The sequence below is a fragment of the Ochotona curzoniae genome, unplaced genomic scaffold, assembly GCF_017591425.1.
Source record: "Ochotona curzoniae isolate NIBS_2020 unplaced genomic scaffold, NIBS_Ocur_1.0 contig_4148, whole genome shotgun sequence".
NCBI lineage: Eukaryota > Metazoa > Chordata > Mammalia > Lagomorpha > Ochotonidae > Ochotona > Ochotona curzoniae.
Genome location: NW_024466146.1, coordinates 7,139,768 through 7,161,077, shown reverse-complemented (window position 1 = coordinate 7,161,077; position 21,310 = coordinate 7,139,768). Strand labels below are relative to the sequence as shown.

The 21,310-nt window shown below is 39.0% G+C and overlaps 1 protein-coding gene across 5 annotated transcripts in view; it reads right to left on the bottom strand.

Annotated features, from left to right (window-relative positions):
• Positions 1-1,384: 1,384 nt before the first annotated feature.
• The window catches only part of UNC80 (unc-80 homolog, NALCN channel complex subunit), a 176,473-nt gene continuing 156,547 nt past the window's right edge, over positions 1,385-21,310 (bottom strand). For 4 of the 5 annotated variants that reach the window (XM_040984422.1, XM_040984425.1, XM_040984424.1 and 1 more), the window contains 8 exons: positions 20,714-20,879; positions 18,984-19,163; positions 15,399-15,537; positions 12,181-12,237; positions 4,726-4,807; positions 3,743-3,854; positions 2,961-3,160; positions 1,385-1,651 (listed from right to left, as the gene is read on the bottom strand). In XM_040984422.1, coding sequence (XP_040840356.1) covers positions 1,385-1,651; positions 2,961-3,160; positions 3,743-3,854; positions 4,726-4,807; positions 12,181-12,237; positions 15,399-15,537; positions 18,984-19,163; positions 20,714-20,879 — 1,203 coding nt within the window. The remainder of the gene's footprint in view (positions 1,652-2,960; positions 3,161-3,742; positions 3,855-4,725; positions 4,808-12,180; positions 12,238-15,398; positions 15,538-18,983; positions 19,164-20,713; positions 20,880-21,310) is intronic. The other variant, XM_040984426.1, reaches the window with a different exon arrangement.

Sequence of the window (21,310 nt, the reverse complement as noted above, 5' to 3'; positions counted from 1 at the left end):
ATTTCACAGCCAAGATAGTCAAACTTTAAGCATATAGAATGTTTCAAACTTATTTTTAATAGAATAAGTCTATATTTAACTTCAATTCGAAGACTATTAAATACACACCCACACACACACACATACACACACTCACTCCCCCACATACCAATTTAGGTATGTATATGGGTTGTTTATATGCTTTGTAATTTTGTAACAGTTTTCTAATATAAACTGTTAACATTTTGAAATTCAGTGCTCAGCCCTACTTTAAGATAAAAAGCACAATAGGTATTGGCCTCACAAACCTTCTAAGTTTTACATTTTCCTTAAAGAAAATGAACTTTACATTAATGTCCTATTTGTGTAATAAAATAAATAAGCTGGCGATGTCTATGGAGAAGTTGCTTGCTCTATAGCTTTTATCCCCATAAGCATAGGTGTCCCAAGGATCATAAGAATACTGTCACTATTGAGAAAGTTAGAACCAATTATAACAACACTAACTTTAATATTTCAAAATATGCCCTCAAGGGCAGGCACAATATACTGTAGGGGAAATAATCATATCTCCCAATAAATCCTGATCTTGACATTAGTGTTGTCAGGGCCACAAGTAGGAATACCAGCTCTATCATCCTGTTATATTTACAGTTAGTTTTTAAAGTTGTATGGGCTGGTTAGGTTCTTCTTAATTCAGAATGTCTGAAATTTCTAGAATGTTCTTTGTCTGATAGGACTAATTATGAAATGAAACACTCTCATAGCATTAGCATTTTGATTTACAACATGTAGTGAAAATGACAATTGAAAAATAAATATTTTTAAAGTCCACAGCTCAAAAAATAGTATTTTTTTTTTTTGCCTCCCTCTAAATGGCTGTATTGTTGACCAAAACAAAAACGGCTGCAGGCTTAATTGTAATAATTTCTGCGTTGATTATTTTATGTAAGATACTTCAGATACAGCCACTTGATTTAATATTTTTGAAACTATAAAAATAAACTTTTGCATGGCATGTATAATGTGCGTAACCTCGAAAAATTTCATTCTCTTATTAGAATGTATCATTAGCAATATTCCTATGAAAGCTGTAGTGTAACAGTGAATATGGTTAACTGCTCAAAGCTTCTTGCATCATAAATAATGTACAGAGAAATGGCTCTTTCCCTTCATCCCTTTCTGGTCTGCATGATCTTCACATAACCGAATCTTTTAGCCACTGGTTTTTTAAGATGCTTATGAAACCTTATGCATATTGGCAGCAAAATCTACTCAGATTTGTACCATTCTTTGGATGTAAAGTGCCTGCAATTCATCTTTTTCAAACAAAAGTATTCGATTTCCCGTAGTAATCCTTTCCATAGCTTCTCTACACCTCCCCTGCTGCTTACCAAATACAGAATTAAACATGTGACTCATCTAGGACTACATCTGCCTCCCCCAACTCAGTGGGAGCAAAGGGGAACTGGCTAGCCAGCAGGGGGTTCTCCATGCCATTTTCCTCACTGATGTGGAGGACGGTGTCTCCATGCTGCAGAAGGCTAGAGGTATCAAGTCCTGGGAAGTCATCGGGGTCTGAGAGCTGAGCAGAGAGGGGGCTGTGGGCTGTAGCCCCTTGGGCTTCTCGGTCTTCCTTCTTTTCCCCTTCTTCGGCAGGGAGGGACTCACTCTGTGAGCAAAAGGATAACGATGTCACAGTGAAGAAGGTTGAGTGCCAGGAAAGAAAAAATGTTTTCCAGCTACAAGTTGACAAAGAGTCAGAGCTGGTCTCGGTCCAGCAGTTGCTGTGAGATCTTACAGAGGCTCTTCCAACTTAGAATCAGCCTTAGTTTTCTAACCTGTAACAGGAACATCACTTTTTTTTTTTTCCCCTGCTTAACTTGTGGACTGTGAGGATCAAATAAAAATAATGGCATTAAGGTACTTTATAACTTTTTTGAATACTAAACAAACATATGTATATATATATATATATATACACACATATATATATTTGTCTTACAGTTGTTTTTAAATACTACAAGGCAGCACCTATAGGCATTAAAAAAAAAAAACAAGAAAAAAGTCAAAATAATGAGGGAAACTATTAAAAGAAGAAGTTCCACCTATTTTAAGGACACAGAAGGCTCTAATACCAAATGGCTTCATCACTTTGGGAGCTTATTTTATTCTTTTTCAATTGAGCTTTCAGCTATATGTTATACTCCTGTTTTGAATGGTGATTAAAAAACATATTGCTTATTTGACAGGCAGAGAGACTGTATGAGAGAGGGGCTAAGAGAAAGATCTCTCATCCCCTGGCTCACTCCCCAAATGCCCTCAACTTCCAGGTTATGCCAGGGCTAAAGCCAAGAAGAGCTGGGAACTCGATTTGGACTTATCACGTGACCCATCACGTGGTTATTTTTGAGGCAAGATATTTTCTGGTAGGTTTTTTATAACTAAGAATAACTTCTCTCAGGGCTCTCTCTCTGTCTCTCAAGATTTTTATTTATTTTGATTGGAAATGTAGTTTTTACAGAGAGAAAGCTCTTCCATCTGCTGGTTCACTACCCAGACAGCATCAAAGGCGAGAACTGAGCTGATCCAAAGCTGGGAGCCAGGAGCTTCCTCTGGATCTCCCATATGGGTACAGGGATCCAAGGGTTTGGACTGTCTTCCACTGCTTTCCTAGGCCACAAGCAGAGAGCTGGAAGGGAAGTGGAACAGACAGGACTTGAACTGGTGCCCATATGGGATGCTGACACTTGCAAGGTGAAAATTTAGCCACTGAGCCATCGTGCTAGACCCCTCAGTTCTTCTTAAATAAATATATTCCTTGCTATATACTTCAAATAGATTTTCTTTCCTGTGATGGCAAAACCAGTGTGTACTTGGATAGCAATGCTTTATAAACCTTTAGATAATTACATGGGATCATTTCGCATATTCAATGGCTCCTGGAAATAAGCAAGCTTGTCTGTTTCTCTGGTACCCACCTGCTTGGAAGATACACCATGGAGATCTGCAACAACTATGGCAGGGGAAGAAGTGAGGACTGGCTCATCCATTCCTTCTGGCTTTCTCGCTGGGAGTGGGCTGTAACCCTGTGGTTGAGCAGTGGCAGAAAGTGTGTCTGTTGGAGTAGCTGCTGACTCCGGCTGAGTCTCAATGAAGGTTACAGATCGCTTCTGATCTGCTATAATTCAGAGACAAAGGCATAAGAAATAGTGAAGAAAACTGTCAATGTGAAATAATTGGCTTTCACCGCTCCTCCCTGGCTTTTGTTAATCGAGGCATTGCTGGTTTATTCATAATGATATCACATATGATTATTTTGTGCATGTCCTTAATTTCATCTTACAAAGAGTAGAACTTGGGTTTAAAAAAATCATGTTTACATAAACAGCCCAAAACTGGATTTGTAAAGAGCATTAGGTGGTAAACTTTGTCATCCCTCATACTAATAAGACTAAAAGGTATTGCAACTATCATACTTCTGTAAGACTTGTGACAATCCCAGTTATCGGAGCCAACCCTCTATAGTCAAAATACTTACATTAATGGTTTGCTTTGGGAACTTCCATTTCCCCTAAGTTCCTCAGGGAGTAGGGACAAAGGTTGGGAAAGTTGACTAGAAAAAAGGTACTAAATCTGGGGGGAAATTTCTTCCCTTAATCCTGGTGCCTGTTCAAACTATGCTTCTCTGTGCCCACCCAGTTGCTGGCTGAGCTGCCTGGCATCATGTCAGTGGCACAGGAAAGGAAACTGGAGGTCTTACCCGAGGGCTTCGTTTTAGGTTGAATGCTTCTGCGAGTGGTGGACAGCCGAGCCCCATGGCGGTTTTTGGGTTCCGTCTGAGTCTTCTGACGCGACAACAGAGGGCGTCTGAGCTAGAGAGAACAGGCAGTGTCACACTGGCAAGCTCTGTCTGCAGGATGCGATACTAACTGGGATTCTGTAGCTTGTTTCTTATATTTATAGCTGATAATTTGTTTTACTGATATTCCAATTATAATTGTTTTCTGGTGCCCTGCCCCCCAAACCATCTCCCAATCATGATTACTCTTTTCACATCCCAGGATATTAACATAAAATTATACATTTGAAAAATTCAGTGATTTTAAGATACAAGATGAGTAACTCTTGCTTATAGGTCAAGTCTCACTTATCTAAAGGTTGCAGTTGAACAAAAATGCCAGCTTCAAAGGGGAAGTTTATTTTTTTAAAGAAGGCCCCAGATGCATTAGGTACTCAGAGCAACTGAGAAATTGCCAGCAGCAGCAACAGTGCTGGAGACTTCTATTTTAAAAGTATGTAAAAGAACCCCCACCTGAAGAAGTTTGTACATATTATCTTTATTTCAATTTTACTTTTAAATTAAGTCATTAATCTCAAAATGAGGAAGAAAGGGCTTTGTCTTTGCCCCAGTGAAAATCTTGCATCAGTTGTAGTAAGTTAGCCATAAACAGAGCTTCCCCTGTCTGTAAGTCTGCTTGAGAAAGCTTCTGGAAACAATAGAATTTTAGGCCCATTTAATTTACTAAATTAAAGTGATCAACTTTGATAATAAGATTCAGACCTACAACAGAAGCTCAAAATTCTTGCCCAAGCACTTGCCACATCTCAAAATAACTCTGTGTTGCTCATTTCAGGTAAGAAGACAAAGTGTGGTTTTAATACAGACAGGCATTAACGATGGCAACAACTATGGCAGGGCTTTCGTGCAACAGGATGATTTGGCAACCTTTCAGGTTTGCTTACCTGCCTCAAGCCCCTCTTCCTCCCCAGTGGCTGCTGAAGGAGGAGGTTCTGCTGGCCAGGCTCACTCTGGACACTTGCCACCCTGTCAAGCATTGACAGCGTTAGTGTGCCCTGGAGAGGGTACAGAAGGCCATCGTCTGGAGGGTGTGAGCAAAAATCACTTATATGGAACAGTCACTTCAAAGATGGCATGATCTTTGAAGGATGGGTGGGAAAGATACCCTGGGAAAGGGGTTTTCAAGAGTTTGGGAGGGAGGACAAGGCCGTGTAGCCCCAAGCTGCCAAAATTGAGATTCTGTTTTTGATCACTAATACCATGTCTGTTATTCAGCAAAACAGTGCTTCCCTCACACCCTTGGGTTGGAAGCCACCAAAAAGGCTTAAGACGTCATAGTCTAATCTCAATTTTTATTCCCCGAGGGGAAGGGTAAAGGTAGTGACAAACAGACACAAACAACTCTATCACATGGATGGGAACATCTTTTTTTTTTAAAAAAAGAAAAACTTTCAATTTAAATGAAAATAAGATGAACAAATATCAAACACATCAGACACAGAATCCATTTGGGTGAAGGGGCACACTCAACACGTATTTGCAGCCTGAAGTCTCTGTGACTACCGAGGAAATGAATAGTCACGCAGGTAAACAGTTCAGTGTTTTAAAAATCATTTTAGGTTTAAAAGGCTGGCAAACTTATTAAGCTACCATTGCCACTGAAGAGCTTTAATATTGAATAGCTGCATCCAAATATAGTATGCAATTTATAAAAGCAGCAACTTGCTCCCCCCGATGTGTGTCGTTTTTTATGCACAAATGATTGCTGCCAGTGGATACAATTTTAGTGTTGGGTGAAACTGAAAGTATTGACATGGGCCCGTGGTCCTTTTTCATTCTGCATGCAGAAATAACAGGTAATTATAATAAGACTAGTAGTGAAAAATAAAGAAGTAATACTGTGCCCCAAGGAACACTGTAATTCTGTGGGTGATGCCAATGTGATTATTTGGTTAATGAGAAATTAACTTCTGCTTTGCCTTTGCAAAAGGAGAGTCATCTACAGATTTTTTATAATAATTTATGGAAAAAATCCCGGAGTAACAATTGTCCAGAAAAATGGAAAAAAAAGGACTCTATCGATTCATTTCCATTTTTGCAAAAGAGCTACCTACATACCTAACTGCAGTTGCAGGGAGAAAAATTGGTGACATGATAGGCAGTCAAAGGTTCCCATGTTGTATTAGCAATATGAACAACTTGCTCATCATCACAAAGCCAACACAGTCACATCTGTTATTTTTTTTAAAGTCTTACTTATTTCCACTAGAACACTAGAACAAATCTGATTCCCTAGTAGGATTTGTTAGAGTTTGTATGAAGCAAAGATTATATAATTAACACCATTTACGGCATACAATACAAAATTCCATAGAGAGTACCAAAAACAGGTGTATTTAAACTTTCTCATTCAAAAGATTAGTGTGTATTATCCTTCACATATATGACCTTGCAGTGTATATTGTTCTTCTACTGAAGATGGAGAATTACCCCAAAAGGAACATTGCAGTAAGTTCTGATTAGCAATCTAGGCTGTGTTGCTGGCATGTTTGAAATGACATCTCTTTATAATTATACATTTTATACATGTCTGTTAAATTGGAAGGTATAATCAATCAACCATATTACCCAAGAGTAGAAAGAAGTTTCTCCCAATACCAAGCAAAGCTTTAACTGGAATGGATTATTGATTGACATCTAAAGGTTACCTCAATTCCCTTGGCCATAAGGGGAGGTTAATACTTACCAACTACCTCCCATTAAGGTAGAGAAAAGAAGTTAGGTGATGTAAAATGGTTTGAACATGAAAAGTGATGTGTATAGCATGCTTTCTTTTTTACATTTGATGTTTGTCATGAGTTTATTGCTTCCAGAACACTAAAAAGAAGTAAGTAATAAAATCGTTTGAAAATAGTTGGGCAGAGAAATAGTTGGGCAGAGAAAATGAAATCGAGGCATTCCACTTGTCTCATTTTTATTCAGAAGTCTGAGATTGTGAAAAAAAGATGGTGCAAGAAAAGAAAAGAAATACACATTACTTAGGGAGTGTTAAATGTCAAAACATAATGTAATTTCACAATGATTATTCCAAGGAAAGATCATAACCATCAAAATTTTCTCTATAGAGAGGCTTGTATCTAAAGTATACTAAGTTTGTGGCTTTAGCAATCAGTTATTCTAAGTTATTCTATGTACAGATACAGTATCTAATCCAGAAATGAATACATACCCAAATTATAGAACATGTCTTTGGAAATATATCCCACCTGATCTATTATATTCTCCATAGAAATATGATGTTAAAAATTTTTATATTTGGAACAGCAAAGCCTGGCTTAACTGTATAGTTGGGACATGTTAGTAATAAACAGGCAGAAATGTTGACAATGGAAATAATTTATATGGAACACATTTCTTTTCCTGGGCTCTGTATTAAATTTAAGTGTCATAAAAGATATTTTAATTTTGCTTCTCCCCACATATTTCAATAGTTCAGATTTAATGTGTGACTATAATGTAGATAATATTAAAATTAACTAGAAAGTCAAGGTGTTTGCTCTAAGTACTTCCCAATATTATATCCCATTTTCTATTTCAGTTCTTGAAAATGTCCCATCATAGTCCTCATATACCAGAACTGCAGTAATCAAAGCTATTTTCTCCTTTATGGCAATGCTACATTTTATTTGGTGGTCTTGAATATTAAACTATTATACTCCAGCGAGCTCTGGATACTTTTGAATAGGTAAAATGTATTTTATATATCTGAGTCATGAAAACTCAAAAGTTGAGTCTATGTCAATGTATGTCAGAGTAGCAAGACAAGCAATGCCATCTTAGAAAGTGGGTCTCCTGAGATTTGTAATTCTGGGAATGAGAAATGGCAGATTTTCATTGCCTTGGCTCTATACTAGGGTAAAATAACAAAAACAAAACAAAAAAACTTCTCCAGTTGAAACTAAAATATTACAATGTATTTTGAAGTAAACTATTCCTTAAAATGTTGAATTGCTAAAATATATCGATTAGGCAAACCATATAATTGTCTGAATTTTAGAGAATTATATGCAGCTCAACTTGGGAGAACTGATGTGACCTAAACTGTACAAAACCCAAAGCATCTTATTCAAAATGTAAACAGGGGGCAGGTGTTTGGCCAGAGGCTCACATGCCTGTAGCTCATGTTGGAGTAACTGGGTTCCATACAGAGTCTTGGCCCCCAATTCTGGATTCCTACTAATGTGGACCCTGAGCAGTAGCAGAAGATGACTCAAAGGATAGGGTCCCAGTCACCATTGTGGGTCACCTGGCTTGAGCCATGTCATTGTGGGCATTTGGGGATTCAACGTGTGAATGGGAGTGCATACTTTCAATCAGTCTCTCTCCCTCCCTCTCTCTTTTTGTCTCTTTGCCTCTCACATATATATTTTTTAAAATTACAAGGACATAATTTGTAAGTAGGAGAAATTCAGGCAATGTTAGGGAAAGGATTCTGACATATATCATCCCCTTCCCATGTTACAGCTTGCTGGTCTTGATTATAGTATAAAAATACACATATCTCTTAATATTATACTTAATATTTCCTAAAGTAACAGAAAGGCAATCAAGGGGCCAATTAATAATGCAGCAAAAGTAGATGTCACTCAATTCAAATTTTAAGATAAATTACAGAGGGAAGTATATATCATATAAAAGTCTAAGTTGAAACAGTGCTTAAGGCCAGCATAGGGAAAAAATGGATCTGTATTTTCATTGCTTAAATTCATGTTGTTGGTTTCAGTTTCTATGTGGACACAGAAACCTAGATACAGATACAGTAAGACATGCTGTCCAGCAATTTACCCTGAGTGACTGCCTTTTGACAGGCATGTCAGACCCTGCATCCAAGGAGCCTTGAGACACTGCAGAGAAAAGGGAAATAAACAATAGAGTAAATTCTATTTACCCTTCCTGAATAAAAGCTTAGTTTAAAGTTTACTCAACCTCCACGACATCCAAACAAATATATTGGGAGGAACCCATAATTTAAATATTAGAGACTAGAATCAGATTGAAAAGGTGAAGCAGGCGAGATAATTTAGATCTTAGACATCCTGTAAGAACTGATTTGGCAGTGGTAAGCTACACATCTGTGTATCAAAACATACATTTTTTTAGCCATTAATTTGCAGCTATATAAGAAGGTTGTTTAATTTTTTCCTTTGCACTTGCCAAGTTTTCTTGCTTTGAAAATGTGATAAACAGGAGAGGAGCGCCACTGTGTAGTTTATTTCTATTTCATCTCACCTAGACTTTTACAGTCTTGTCTAAACTTGAACCACATTCTTATTTTCCACTGTGATTAAAACTACCCATACAGAATCAAATAGCATTTTAATCTCTTGCTTAAAATTAGATTTGACTATCATTTCCTACATGTCAGAATATTCTAACATGTCCAAACCAAACCTAATTTTCAAGCATAAACGCTCAGTGGTAAAGTGCATGGAAAGCTTCTATGTCTGTTTCTTTAGTCAGTGATGTCAGTGTGTTTGGGGGTAGTGACAGAGAGCAACTGTTCCCCAACTGGCTTCAACCATTGGGCAAGGTTCTCCAGAGAACATGACTGCCCCACTGAGTGTTGTTTCACTCAGTTGATTGCCAAGAGGAAAAAATGTTTTCCTCAGAAAACAGCATTTCTGCCAGGCTATTTCTTGGGCTGATTATTTAAGGAAAATCTATTAGGAATTTTTTTTTTAATTCCAAAGTTTTTTTTTTTTTAAAGATTTATTTTATTTTTTTTTATTGGAAAGGCAGATATACAGAGAGGAGAGACAGAGAGGAAGATCCTCCGTCCGATGATTCACTCCCTAAGTGACCACAACAGCCAGTGTTGAGCCAATCTGAAGCCAGGAGCCTCCTCTGGGTCTCCCACGCGGATGCAGGATCCCAAAGCCTTGGGCTGTCCCTCGACTGCTGGCAGGGAGCTGGATGGGAAGCAGGGCTGCCGGGATTAGAACCGGCGCCCATATGGGATCCCGGGCGTGCAAGGCGAGGACCTTAACCACTTGCGCCACCGCGTTGGGCCCAATTCCAAAGTTTTAAATAAATGTAGAAAATTGTTGTTGGTTTTCAGTGATTGACCAGATTGTTGCTCCCTCTCTCACTTAGCCCACTCATTCCAATCTGCCCCTTGTGTCTAAACCAGGTACTCTTTGAAAAGCAAATTCCCAGGACAGTTTAGCAAAATGTTTTTGGTAGGAGAGAGAGCAGCTTTATTTTCCTTTAGGCACATTTTTTGATAGTTTTTAAGCTTTCAGGCCTGATTTTGCGTTGGGCCACTAGGATGTGTTAGATCCTAAATGCTGCACTGTGTGCTACCTGTAGTTCACAGTTAGTGCCCTACTGCTTTGGAATTTCAAAAGTCCACAAGCATATAGAAGTTTCATGCCAAAAATAAGAAAGCCTAGTCACCAAATATAAAAGTTGTGCTATTTTGTGAACCCACCTCTTAGTAAATGCCTAAAGTTTCTCTCCTCCCAAGAGAACCTGGTGATATAACAGAGTTCCAGAGATAAACAATTTGCAGCATCTGGCAAAGGTGGATGTGCTACTGCTTTGTGGAATGCCTCTGCATTAACAGAATTGTTTCTGAATCCAAACGTATGACTGCCTTATCTTCCTGTTTCTTTGGGTGACTTCCAATCAGAACTAAAATACAATGGTATCAAGGAACAAGAGATCAACAACAGTTGATCTCAGATAATTATCAAAGACAACCAGTTCAGTTGTATTGCAATCTACAGCTGAGGCTCTGAAGCAGAAACACCTAGCAAGAGCTTTGGGTTATTCTCATTGACACTGCACACAGAGTAGAATGAAAAGGTTTGGACAACTCCAGTCATCCAAAACTTGGGCCAACCAGAGGAGGTTAAATCCTTTGGAGAATGTATGCAAACAAAATAATCACGTACAGTCTCTCAACAACCTTGGACTACCAGTACTTATTCAACAAGACTAGAATTTGGCAGAATTAGAAAAGTTTCAAACAAAGCCAACCAAATAGAAATCCAATATAATTAACACTTTCTACTCTGAGCAGGCCAGTGAGTTGGTCTTGTCAATTATCTCCTTTGCCACATGTAATTTTAAGGAAGTATCAAACAAATGTATTCTTTGAGAGCACTGGCTACCTTGTATTTTGTTTCTCAACGTCTTGCTTATCCCCGTCTTGCTTATCCCCAGAACGTGTGCTAATGGAACTAAGCTTGCACTCTGCAGCACTTCCACATTTACCAACTGTAAGAGACTGTTCTTTTTGAGGCAAGGCCTCACAAACACAAACGAAGGTCATGAGTTATGGGTCCAGTAAAAAAAAGAAATAGGTATACCTGATGAGACTACATTTCTCATTTTCAATTGCAAAAGAAAATGTGAAATCTGAACAAGATGCAAAGAAAATAAAAGACAGCCTTACACAGGAACAGCCTCTCAACATTTCCTCATCTTTGTGGTAAAGCAATAAACGCAGGGATATTGTACTAACTATAGTAAAGTGAACCTAAGAGGGAATGTTTTCTGATGGAACAAAGACACTCTAAGGATGAACAAGAAGCATTACTCCTAATGAGGATTAGTTGAGAGGTGTGAATCAACAGCACAAGATTAGGAATGTTTGACATGGTTTATCTGAGTGTTAAAGGTGCAGTCCCCTTTTCTTAAGGTTTAAGCCAATAGCCAAGACATTCTTTTGTTTGTTTCATAAGACTTCTCTTACTTACCACGAAATGTCTATGTTTGATATTTCAGTGGCAAATTTTGGAGTCAACTATGAGCTGGAACAGACATTCTTTATATAAATTTTGTTAACACAAGCAACTGTAATAGCCTGCCAAATACCATGCATCAAAGAGAAGGAATTACATAAACTGTAACAATATTACTATTCTTATAATGTCATTCTCTGTTTTCTTACCATTCATGACACTTTTATTAGCTAAAGTCTTATGTTACTAATGGGTTTCCTGATGAAGGGCACTTGCTTTAAAGGCATTTTTAATGCAGTACCAGTGTGGGAAGGAATGATTAAGTGTGATACATTTAGCATTTGACACATGAAACACTTTTTGCCTTCATGGTACAAGCCCCAAAGAGTATTACACAGCTTTTTGATTTCTCACTCACTCTCTCTCTCTCAAACTTTTCAGGCCACTTGTGATTGATTTCTGAAGCTTAAAATGGGTTTGCTACACCTTTGACTTCCAGGCTCGTGTGTTTATGAACAACAAAGGGCAAGGTATGAAAATAGATATCAAGACAGGGCAAAAGGAGACGGAGGCGACAGAGAGACGGAAGAGACAGGAAACTGCTAGTTTCCCAGCACAGACACCAATAGACAGGTAGCATTGACACTGTACCTAGAGAGGCTGCCCTCAGCGGCCAGGCCCTGGGAGTCATCGAGGACATTAGGTTCACTGCAGGAGGGGTAGGGAGATGAAGCATTTAGGGAAAGAAAATGATAAAATGAAAGAAAAAAAAAGGCATGCAATTTCTGCTTCCAAGAACCAAAAATAAATAAATTTAACGGAACAAGGAAGGAAAAGGAGACAGTCAACCATTTCACCTTGTGCTGGGTTGTTGTGACGTAGGACTCAAGGCAATGGGGGGGTGGGGAAGGACTTTGAATGGATACAACTCTTGGAGGAGTGACCTAGTTATTAGTCAAGAGTTAAAATGAGCTCCAAATGGATTATCTGTGAGCTCTGAATCACATTGCAGAATGAAATCTGTACAGGATGAAGCTGTCATTCTTTGATAATCAAACAGGTTGGAGGTCGTTAGTTTTAACTTGTCTTGGGTACACGGTGTACATTGCACAAGATCCTGTTTCTTGTGCATTCTGACTTCTCACACATAAACCACTTACCATGAATCATCACAACCAAACTTTTGGAACTGAAGCCATTAGGGAAAGAAGAAAAAAAAAAGAAGAAAGAAAGGAAAAACAAACACAACTTTCCCTGCTAAGTTTGTAACAAAAAATGCAAGAAAAGGAGTAGACGGAAGATATCTTGGAAAATTCACAAGGAACTTGAATTTACTCCCTTCCTTTACACCCTCTAGTGACTGAATCGCAAATACCAAACGAAGAAACCTATCAGGCTAGTTAGAAAATATGTCACTTCTCAATTTATTTAGAGGAAGTTCATCTGGAGTTTGTGAACAGAAAGTGTCATGATTTTCTTATCTTTCCTTTCATGCATAGTACTGAGCTAAGTGCTCACAAGGTACTCAGCACAGGGTAGTTGAATCTGGATCGAAATAAACCACTTAGAAAGCTGAAATGCCTGCCTGCAAGATTTCAGGTTTGGCTGACAGTACACTGTAATCAAGGTTTCGATTCCTAGGAAGGGGCTCTTTGTTGTAAATATAAAGACAATGTTAGCTTCACTAGTCTAAAAATAATGGCTCAAGCTCAGAGAATTTTATTTTTCCTACATTTCCAGTAAGTTTATAACAGGACACATTTTGTTCTCATTGGAAAAGAGTTGTCCTTAATGGATACATATAAAGAAAATTGATGGCTTGTTTATGTCAAGTTAGAAATAAAACATAAGAAAACCCTCATGTTAAATCCCTACTATTCTATAATCTTAAAAAGATTTAAATAAATTTCTAGCTTCATTCCTTATACATGCTTGCACATTGCTAGCAAAAGTAAATCTATGATCACTATTGTTAATTGTTTTTATGCCAAGATCTTTTAAAGATTTATTTATTCTTATTTGAAAGCCAGATTTATAAAGGGAAAGAAAAACAGAAAGAAGATCTTCCATCCACTAGTTTCCTCCCTAAATTCGTATAATGGCAAGAGCTGGTCTGATCCAAAGCCAGGAGCCAGGAGTTTCTTCTGTGTCTGCCACGTGGGGCAGGGGGCCAAGGACTTGAGCCATCCTCCACAGCCATCCTCCACAGCCTTCCCAGGTCATAAGCAGGGAGCTGGATTGGAAGTGGAGCAGCTGGACCACAAACTGAAGCCCATATGAATGCCCACGCTGTAGATAGAGGATTAGCCTACTAGGCCACCACACCAGCCCAGACTACCTCATTTATAGACATGTTTATTTTGGTTTGTTTGTTTGTTTACACATTTTTTTCCCCAAAGAAGAATTAGCTAACTTTAGGTTACAACAACCTCTTAGAATGACAGGGATCTTCATAAGTTATTAATTTTTGTAATACAAATAAACAGTACTTTTGCAATAATGAAATAGTACTTGACATAAATTGATGCATTCTTAGGGGCTAGCATGGTGGCATACAGGCTAATCCTCTACCTGTGGCACTGGTAACCCGTATGGGAGCCTTTGTGTTCAGGCTGCTCCACTTCAGATCCAGCTCTCTGTTTATGGTCTGGGAGAGCAGCAGAGGATGGCTCAGTGCCTGGGACTCTTGCACCCACATGGGATACCTAGAGGAAGCTCCTGACACTAAACTTCAGATCAGCTCAGCTCTGGCCATTGTGGCCATCTGGGGAGTGACCAGCAGATGGAAGATCGCTCTCTCTCTGTGTCTTGCCCTCTCTCTCTGTAACTCTGACCTTCAAGTAAAAGTAAATCTTTAAAAAGAAAAGTGTATTCTTAAAAAAGTATGAAATTTCTTATGAATCTTCTCTTATCATTTCCCCCTATACTTTGACATTCTCCAAATTTAGGTTTTATATCACAAATTTAATTTCATCTGTGTAGCTTATGAACCATTTACTAAAGGTTTTGGGTTTAGGACAATTATTCTTGAATATGAATTAAAGTTGTCTGAATGTCATAAGGTGTCTTATTATTTTCTTTGTACACATTAGACTACATGAATTTATAGGTATTAAAAATAAGCCACAGACTAAAATCACAAAAGGCCAACTTTTTGAAAGAATCCAATTCTTGAAGTGAAAATATGATCGACTCTGAAATGATATTTTGACATATCAAGTCATTTTCTATATTATATTTTAATTATAAATATGGCTTCCAGGGGGTTTTCAACTTAAATTCTTATAAGGCAGAAAATAAACAAATAGTTTATTCATGAAATAAAAGAATTGGGGATGGAGGTTATCTTAAAAACTACTTTAACTAACCTCCAAAATTTACAGTAGCCAATTGTGGGCTATTGTTAAGTGATCTTGCAGGTGTCATACATAGTGTACGTGGCGGAATAGATCCTTTTCTTCTCAGTTAAGCATCATTGCATGCCTGCTTTTAGGGTCAGAAGCCTAGAATTTAACAAAGGCATCAAATTGGTCCTATGCACTTGCCAGGTACTCTCCATGATTAACTCAATAATGATAAAACTGAAACACAAGAATGCCATTTAATAACCAGAAAGACCTTGTATCTATCTGTGGAAAATGTTCAGGGAGAGACAATGCTTGGATCTGATATTAGGTTCAACTAACTTTCTTCAGAAAACTGCAAATGATTGTTTCCTGGAACCTACTTGAAATTGGGTGAATGTCCAACTTAAAAAATGTCAGCATTACTTGCATTGTTTTCAGTCTTTGAGGAATAACCAGGGTGTATTTTAAGAATTTCTATGTTGGCCCCCAAGAGAATACTATAGTACAGCCCAGGCTCCTTACCTTTGGCTGGGCAACATGCCCACCTCAGCCTGAGGGGCAGACACGCTGGAAACATGGCTGGAGAATCGTCTCCTTCCAATGGTGCTCAGGAGGTAAGCTTCTTGCTCACTTACCACACTGGGCATGCTTACAGAGTCATCTGAAAAGAGAGAAAGATTAGAGTGGTATGGGAACTGTAACACTGATCACAAAGTCCCAACCAAATCCATCCTCTAGTCCACTCATGGCTTGAGTTTCATTTTAATCCTGCCTTTAAAGCTAAATTATCATTGGTCCCTTTGTGAGACTTTTAGAATCTTAGTTTTTTAATCTGGGGTGAATACCATTTTTTTCACATCTACACATCTTCCACCTACATCCTACATCAGAACAGACTTCATTAAAAAAAGTCTTGTCTGGTTTCACAAATATTTTGTGAAGGTCAATAGGAATTTGCAAATTCAGGATTTTAGGAAAGCTGAACCATAAATTTTAAAACATTCCAGGAATAGTTCAATAGAGACTTTATTATTAAATGTCTCAAGCGTATTTCTTTGAGATTTAAAAACTACACTTAATATGCCTAGTGATTTCTAGATTGCTGAATGGGGGCACTATATCAGATATTTTAGAAAAGCACTGGGGGAAAACCACAGTTTAGAAATAAACGCTTATTTTATCATAAAATGAAAAATTTATGTATGCAATTTTATATTATTCCAATAGTAAGAAGCCAAAATTAATGGACTCAAATCAATATGAAACTTAATTTTAATTACAGTTTCTGTAACAACACTTCATTCTAAGCTAATTTGTCATTTGTTGGTGAGCACTAACTATAGATCTGATGAACTACAGATCTGATGAACATATTGGCCTTTATCAAAGTACCATATAAAATGATTGGATACTGTTTACTTGTTATAAAAGAAAGAAACAGCAAGACATACACACACACACACACACACACACACACACACACACACACACACACACAGTTTTTATTCATCCACTGATTCACTCAACAAGTCAATCAGGCAGGACTGATTAGGCTAAACTCAGAACAGAGAACCACACCCTGGTCTCTACATGAGGGGGTGGTGGGTGCCAAGAATGTGAGCCTTTTCCCACTGTCTTCCCAGGCACCTTAGCAAGAAGCTGGATTAGAAGTGGAACAGGCAAAACTCAAACTGGTACTGATACGGGATGACAGCATTACCGCGACAGCTTACCCGGCTGCACCACAACGCTTGCCCCAGCTATTATTCATTTTAAAATACCTAAGTGACCACATTTTTTTCTTTCTAAAAAAGATTTGTTTATTTGAAAGGCAGTTAGAGAGGGAGAGACAGAGAGATCATCCTTCTGCTGATTCACTCTACAGATGATCACAAGGGCCAGGGCTGGGGCCAGGTGGAAGCTAGGGGCTTCATCTGGGTTTCCCATGTTGGTACAGGAGTCCAGGCACTTTGGCTATCTTCCACTATTTGCCCAGCTATGTTAACAAGGAACTGGATCTAAAGTGTAGCAAGCAGTACTCAAACCAGCCCATGATGGAATGCTGGTGTCTCGGGTGGTGGCTAAATCTGCTATACTACAGTACCAGCTGCTAAGTGATCATATTTCTAATTGAATTTATTTCAAATAAACAAATGAATTTTAAAACTGCTGCTAGAAATTTTCAAGTTTTTAGATAATGACTGACATGAAACTGATGCTCATTATACAATGGCATTGCTTTTAGTTAAGCTCACAGAGAAGAACAAAGCTGCTTCAAAAATAAGAACAATGTTGTACGATAGATGGGCTATTTCTATGAGTTTCTTTCTTACTTCTGTCATTTTCCAGCCTTACCTGAGCAAATTTATCACATGTTTTATAACATGTTTATCTCCAATATTTGTCAGGTGATTAAACTTGTGTTGCCTTCCATCAAGCCTTTCTAAAGTGCTATTTATTGCAAATGTCTGTTATCTCTTCTTCAAGACTATATCCAACACCTTACAGGGCACAGAGTAATTCTTTGTCACATTTCCTTGTTAGTCATCTTCTACCTAGACAAGTGTCTAGTGACTGAAGGGAAAAAATGAGCTGGCTTTCCTATCCCATCCCATATAAACGTATTCACATCTCAACCACACCCCACAATTTCTTAGCAGCCTTGTCATGTCTGAGAACAGACACGTTAGCCAAAAATTGCATGCTGCCTCATTCCAAGTGCCGCACTCACATACATACCCCACTGGTATATTGAATGTAAGTGCTTAGCCAATGAGATTTCTGCTTAGGTCTTTCCAATTCTTATTCCCTAGCCCCTTTCTACTGGTTACATCATCTAATTATTCATCAGGTTGCCTGCAAAACAGTTTCAGCTCCATAAGCAATAGAATGTCATTTCCTATCATTAGACCAAAAAAAAAAAAAAAGGGTGGGAGAAACTAAATTGGATTTCACCTTTTTTCCCTCTTGGCTTTTACTCTTGAGTTCTGAACTGTTACCAGAACTTTGTAAACTTTCAAATTGCTCATCCTTGTTTCCCTCATTATTTTATTGGTCAAGATATTTCAAGATTTTTTGTAATTACAACTTTATATTTATTTAAAAGGTAGAGAAACAGGGAATGGCACAAGACACAGATATTTCGTCTGCTAGTTTATTGCCTAAATGCCTTTATTGCCAGGGCCCCCAGAGGAACCTGAAACTTGATATAGGTCTCGCAGTGACCCAAGCATCTGAGCGACCCCCACTCCCTGCATCTACACTGGAAGAGGCTGAAGCAGGAAGGGAGTGTCAGGCTCAGTCCCAGGTACTCCGCGTGGGACATGGGTGCCTTAACTGCCAAACTCAATGCTTATTCCTCTGATGACTTTTATTAATCTTCTTCTCTGACACACCAAACTAGTGTAACATGAAAACGCTTTACCTCTTAACACAATTTTCCCTGTTTAAATTAGTTCAGAGTGGGACTTTTTGTGGCGGACACTTGTAAAAGGCAGTGGGAAACAACACAACCTGGCAACCTCTTAAATAACAGATTTAATGAAAACCTTGTCTCAGCTTTCACTTTTTAATGCCTACTCTTGTTAAGGATACACCTGAAGTCTCTCTTGACTGGATTTCTCCTTGTCTCAATAACAACAAGTCTCGGCACATGAATTACCAGCTCATGGGGGGGTTCTCTTACCTCCTGCGTGGGCTGGATCCCCTTGAGCAGCCTCTGGTTTGATGCTAGCTAGTGCTGCTGAATGGGGCCATCCAAGCCCTGAGCACATACATCACGCAATCAGGTCACACACGTGCTCAGTAACCCTTTAATGGATGTCTAGCATTTCTTCTGAATTATTATAATTTAATTGGGAATTGTTAATGGTTAAATATACGGGGGACTTAGGTGTCACTAAAGCTTTACCTTTTGCCTGAATTCTTTCAAGGAATCTAAGCACAGCAAGCTTTAAAAATCATCGTATCAGTCACAATTTCAATTTGCATTCATTTTGTAAAATAAGGTGCCAGAGTTCAAAAAGATTGGAAGGGCTGAAATCATTCCCAAGCCCTCACGTGCATGGTCCAGCTGTGACCCCCGCTGGATTTTCTGAGATGACCTACTTTCCTCATCCTCCTCATCAGTCCGACTCAGCGTGTCCTGTGAAGCCTGCTGGGAAGGCTCGCTGTCCTGCTCCCAGACAGTGCCCGTGCCCGTGTTGGAGCGGGACATGGTGGCCAGGCTGAGGCGGTAAGCGGAGGTGGAGGTACCCACAGTACTGATGGATGTCTTCCCTTGGTAAGCTGGAGAGATTGAGAGACAGAGAGGAATGCATGGTGAAGATTGTAAAAGAAAACAGATATCAACTTCAAAGTCTCTCATGACCACTTGGATTTTTTTTTCTAGGACAGAGCAATCAAATGGTATGTCCCAGAAAAATTATCTTTTTTAAAATTTTGTTTTTTGATACAGTTTAATAGGCACTGAGATTTCCCACCCCTCTCCCCAAGTTTCCTCCACTCTGCACCGACTTCCGCTCCAGTTTTACAGTGGGTGTTTTTCATGAACAGTCATAAGTCCATCGTGCTGCCACTGAAGTGTCTCCCAACAACGTAGGCATGGACAGTGTCGGGGAGTCCAACATCCAACTGCCACGACAGTTCCAGCCATTTCATTGGGAGTCCATCCTTGTTCTGTCTGCATAAAGACACACTGCTCTCTGCCAGACAAATGATCCTATAGGTCAAATGGTACTGAGGGTTTTTTCCCATCAATATTGACCTGGATATATTATAACTGGATTGCTTCCATGTAAGGGCATGATATTTCTGACAGCATAAGATGCTTTGAATTACTGTTTTTTCTGCTTCCTTTTCCAAGGCAGGTAGGATGAAAAGTTATGTTGGCATAACTTATAGCTTCCACCTTGCCACCTTGTACTGAGAAATACACTTCACCTGGCATAAACATAGGGAAGTATAATGCAAGTTGTGTGATGCAAACCCGACAATGAGAACCAGAAAACACCAACAGTGTGTTTTCTTTCTCCTTTTTTGGAAGTTACAACCTACAAAGCACCCCTCAGTTCTGTGTCAGAACACCTCAAGAGCATTGTATGGTTTCACTTGTACTTATCACTGACCACAGAAAGGAAAAACAAAACAAACAAAAAACACAACGCATACGACATTCTTCTAGGTAATGAGTGCCCTCTAATGGCAGATGATCACCTAATTTCCTTTCCTAGCATTTGCTGTTAGGCTAATTGTGAAAAGCAAACAACACACCGCTAAACAAAGTGCTCTGAAGGATGTAAAGAAAATTCTTCCTCACACCTTCCAACTCTAATTCGACCCATTCCTTTCAACTTGTTGGAAGCTAAAGGCTTTCAGTAAGGGGATCTGGTTTTAAACAGCCTCTCTGGCAACACTGTATCCGTGTAAGTTGTTTAGCTTTTGTGCAGTCTTAGTTTCCTTATCCTTTTAGAGGACTTTTAGATGTGCAGCTGTAAGATACACGTGTTCAAGGAAATAACATCTGTGGGGGAAAATTGATGGAATATTAGGTGCTAAATAAATGAGAGTCCTTTTCTCTTTTTCAAAAAGGAAAGCAAAGTAAGAAGTAATTTCCCCTCTTCCCAATTAAAAATTTAAGAAAGAGTTTATCAAGGTAGAGACTCACAAAAATTAGAAAGCATGTGAAGTCAGACTTTTTCATACTCCGTGGACAGTAACTGCTTGCTCAGAGTGCCAAGGATATGCTTCCAAAACGAGTACTGACTCGGCAGAGGGCGTCTTCCAAGATCGCCAGTACTGTCAGTCCAACGAAGTCAAACCCGCCCAGGCGTACTCACCGGACCCACTGTGCACCGCCTCTTTGAGGATCTTGAGCTCACTGTTGAATTCAGCAATGAGAGAGCTCTTACACAGAGGGCGCGGTATGAAGCGCCGTTCCAGCTGGTCTGCGATGTGTTGCCGGGCAGAAAGCTCCTCGTGGTTCTCTGCTGGCTGGGCCAGAAGCTGAGAGGGAGACACAGAGTCTCAGGTTCTCCACTTTCCCATCTGTAAAATGGCCTAGTCACTGCTCCGGCTTGGGAGTTTTGAGAAGGTAACAAAGTGCTGCGTGGGAAGTTCTTGTAATAGTATTTAATACAGCAAGTGCCTTATAAATATGTTATTCTCAGTCACTGCCCGCAAGAAACAAACATGAATAGAACCAGAATCAGTGAATTCGGAGGGTCTCAAAGAATCTCATCTTTGTCACGTATTTCTTTAAAATAAGTATGCATGAATGCACTGCAAGCAGGGGAACATTCTCCAGGCTGTTTCTCGGAGCCAATAATTTGAGGGGGAGGGAAGGGGGTGATAAACGGGGAAAGGGCAAAGCTTTTATAGCTTCTAAAGAAAAACAAAACAAAACAAACAAAAACACCTTACTGTGGGGGACCTTA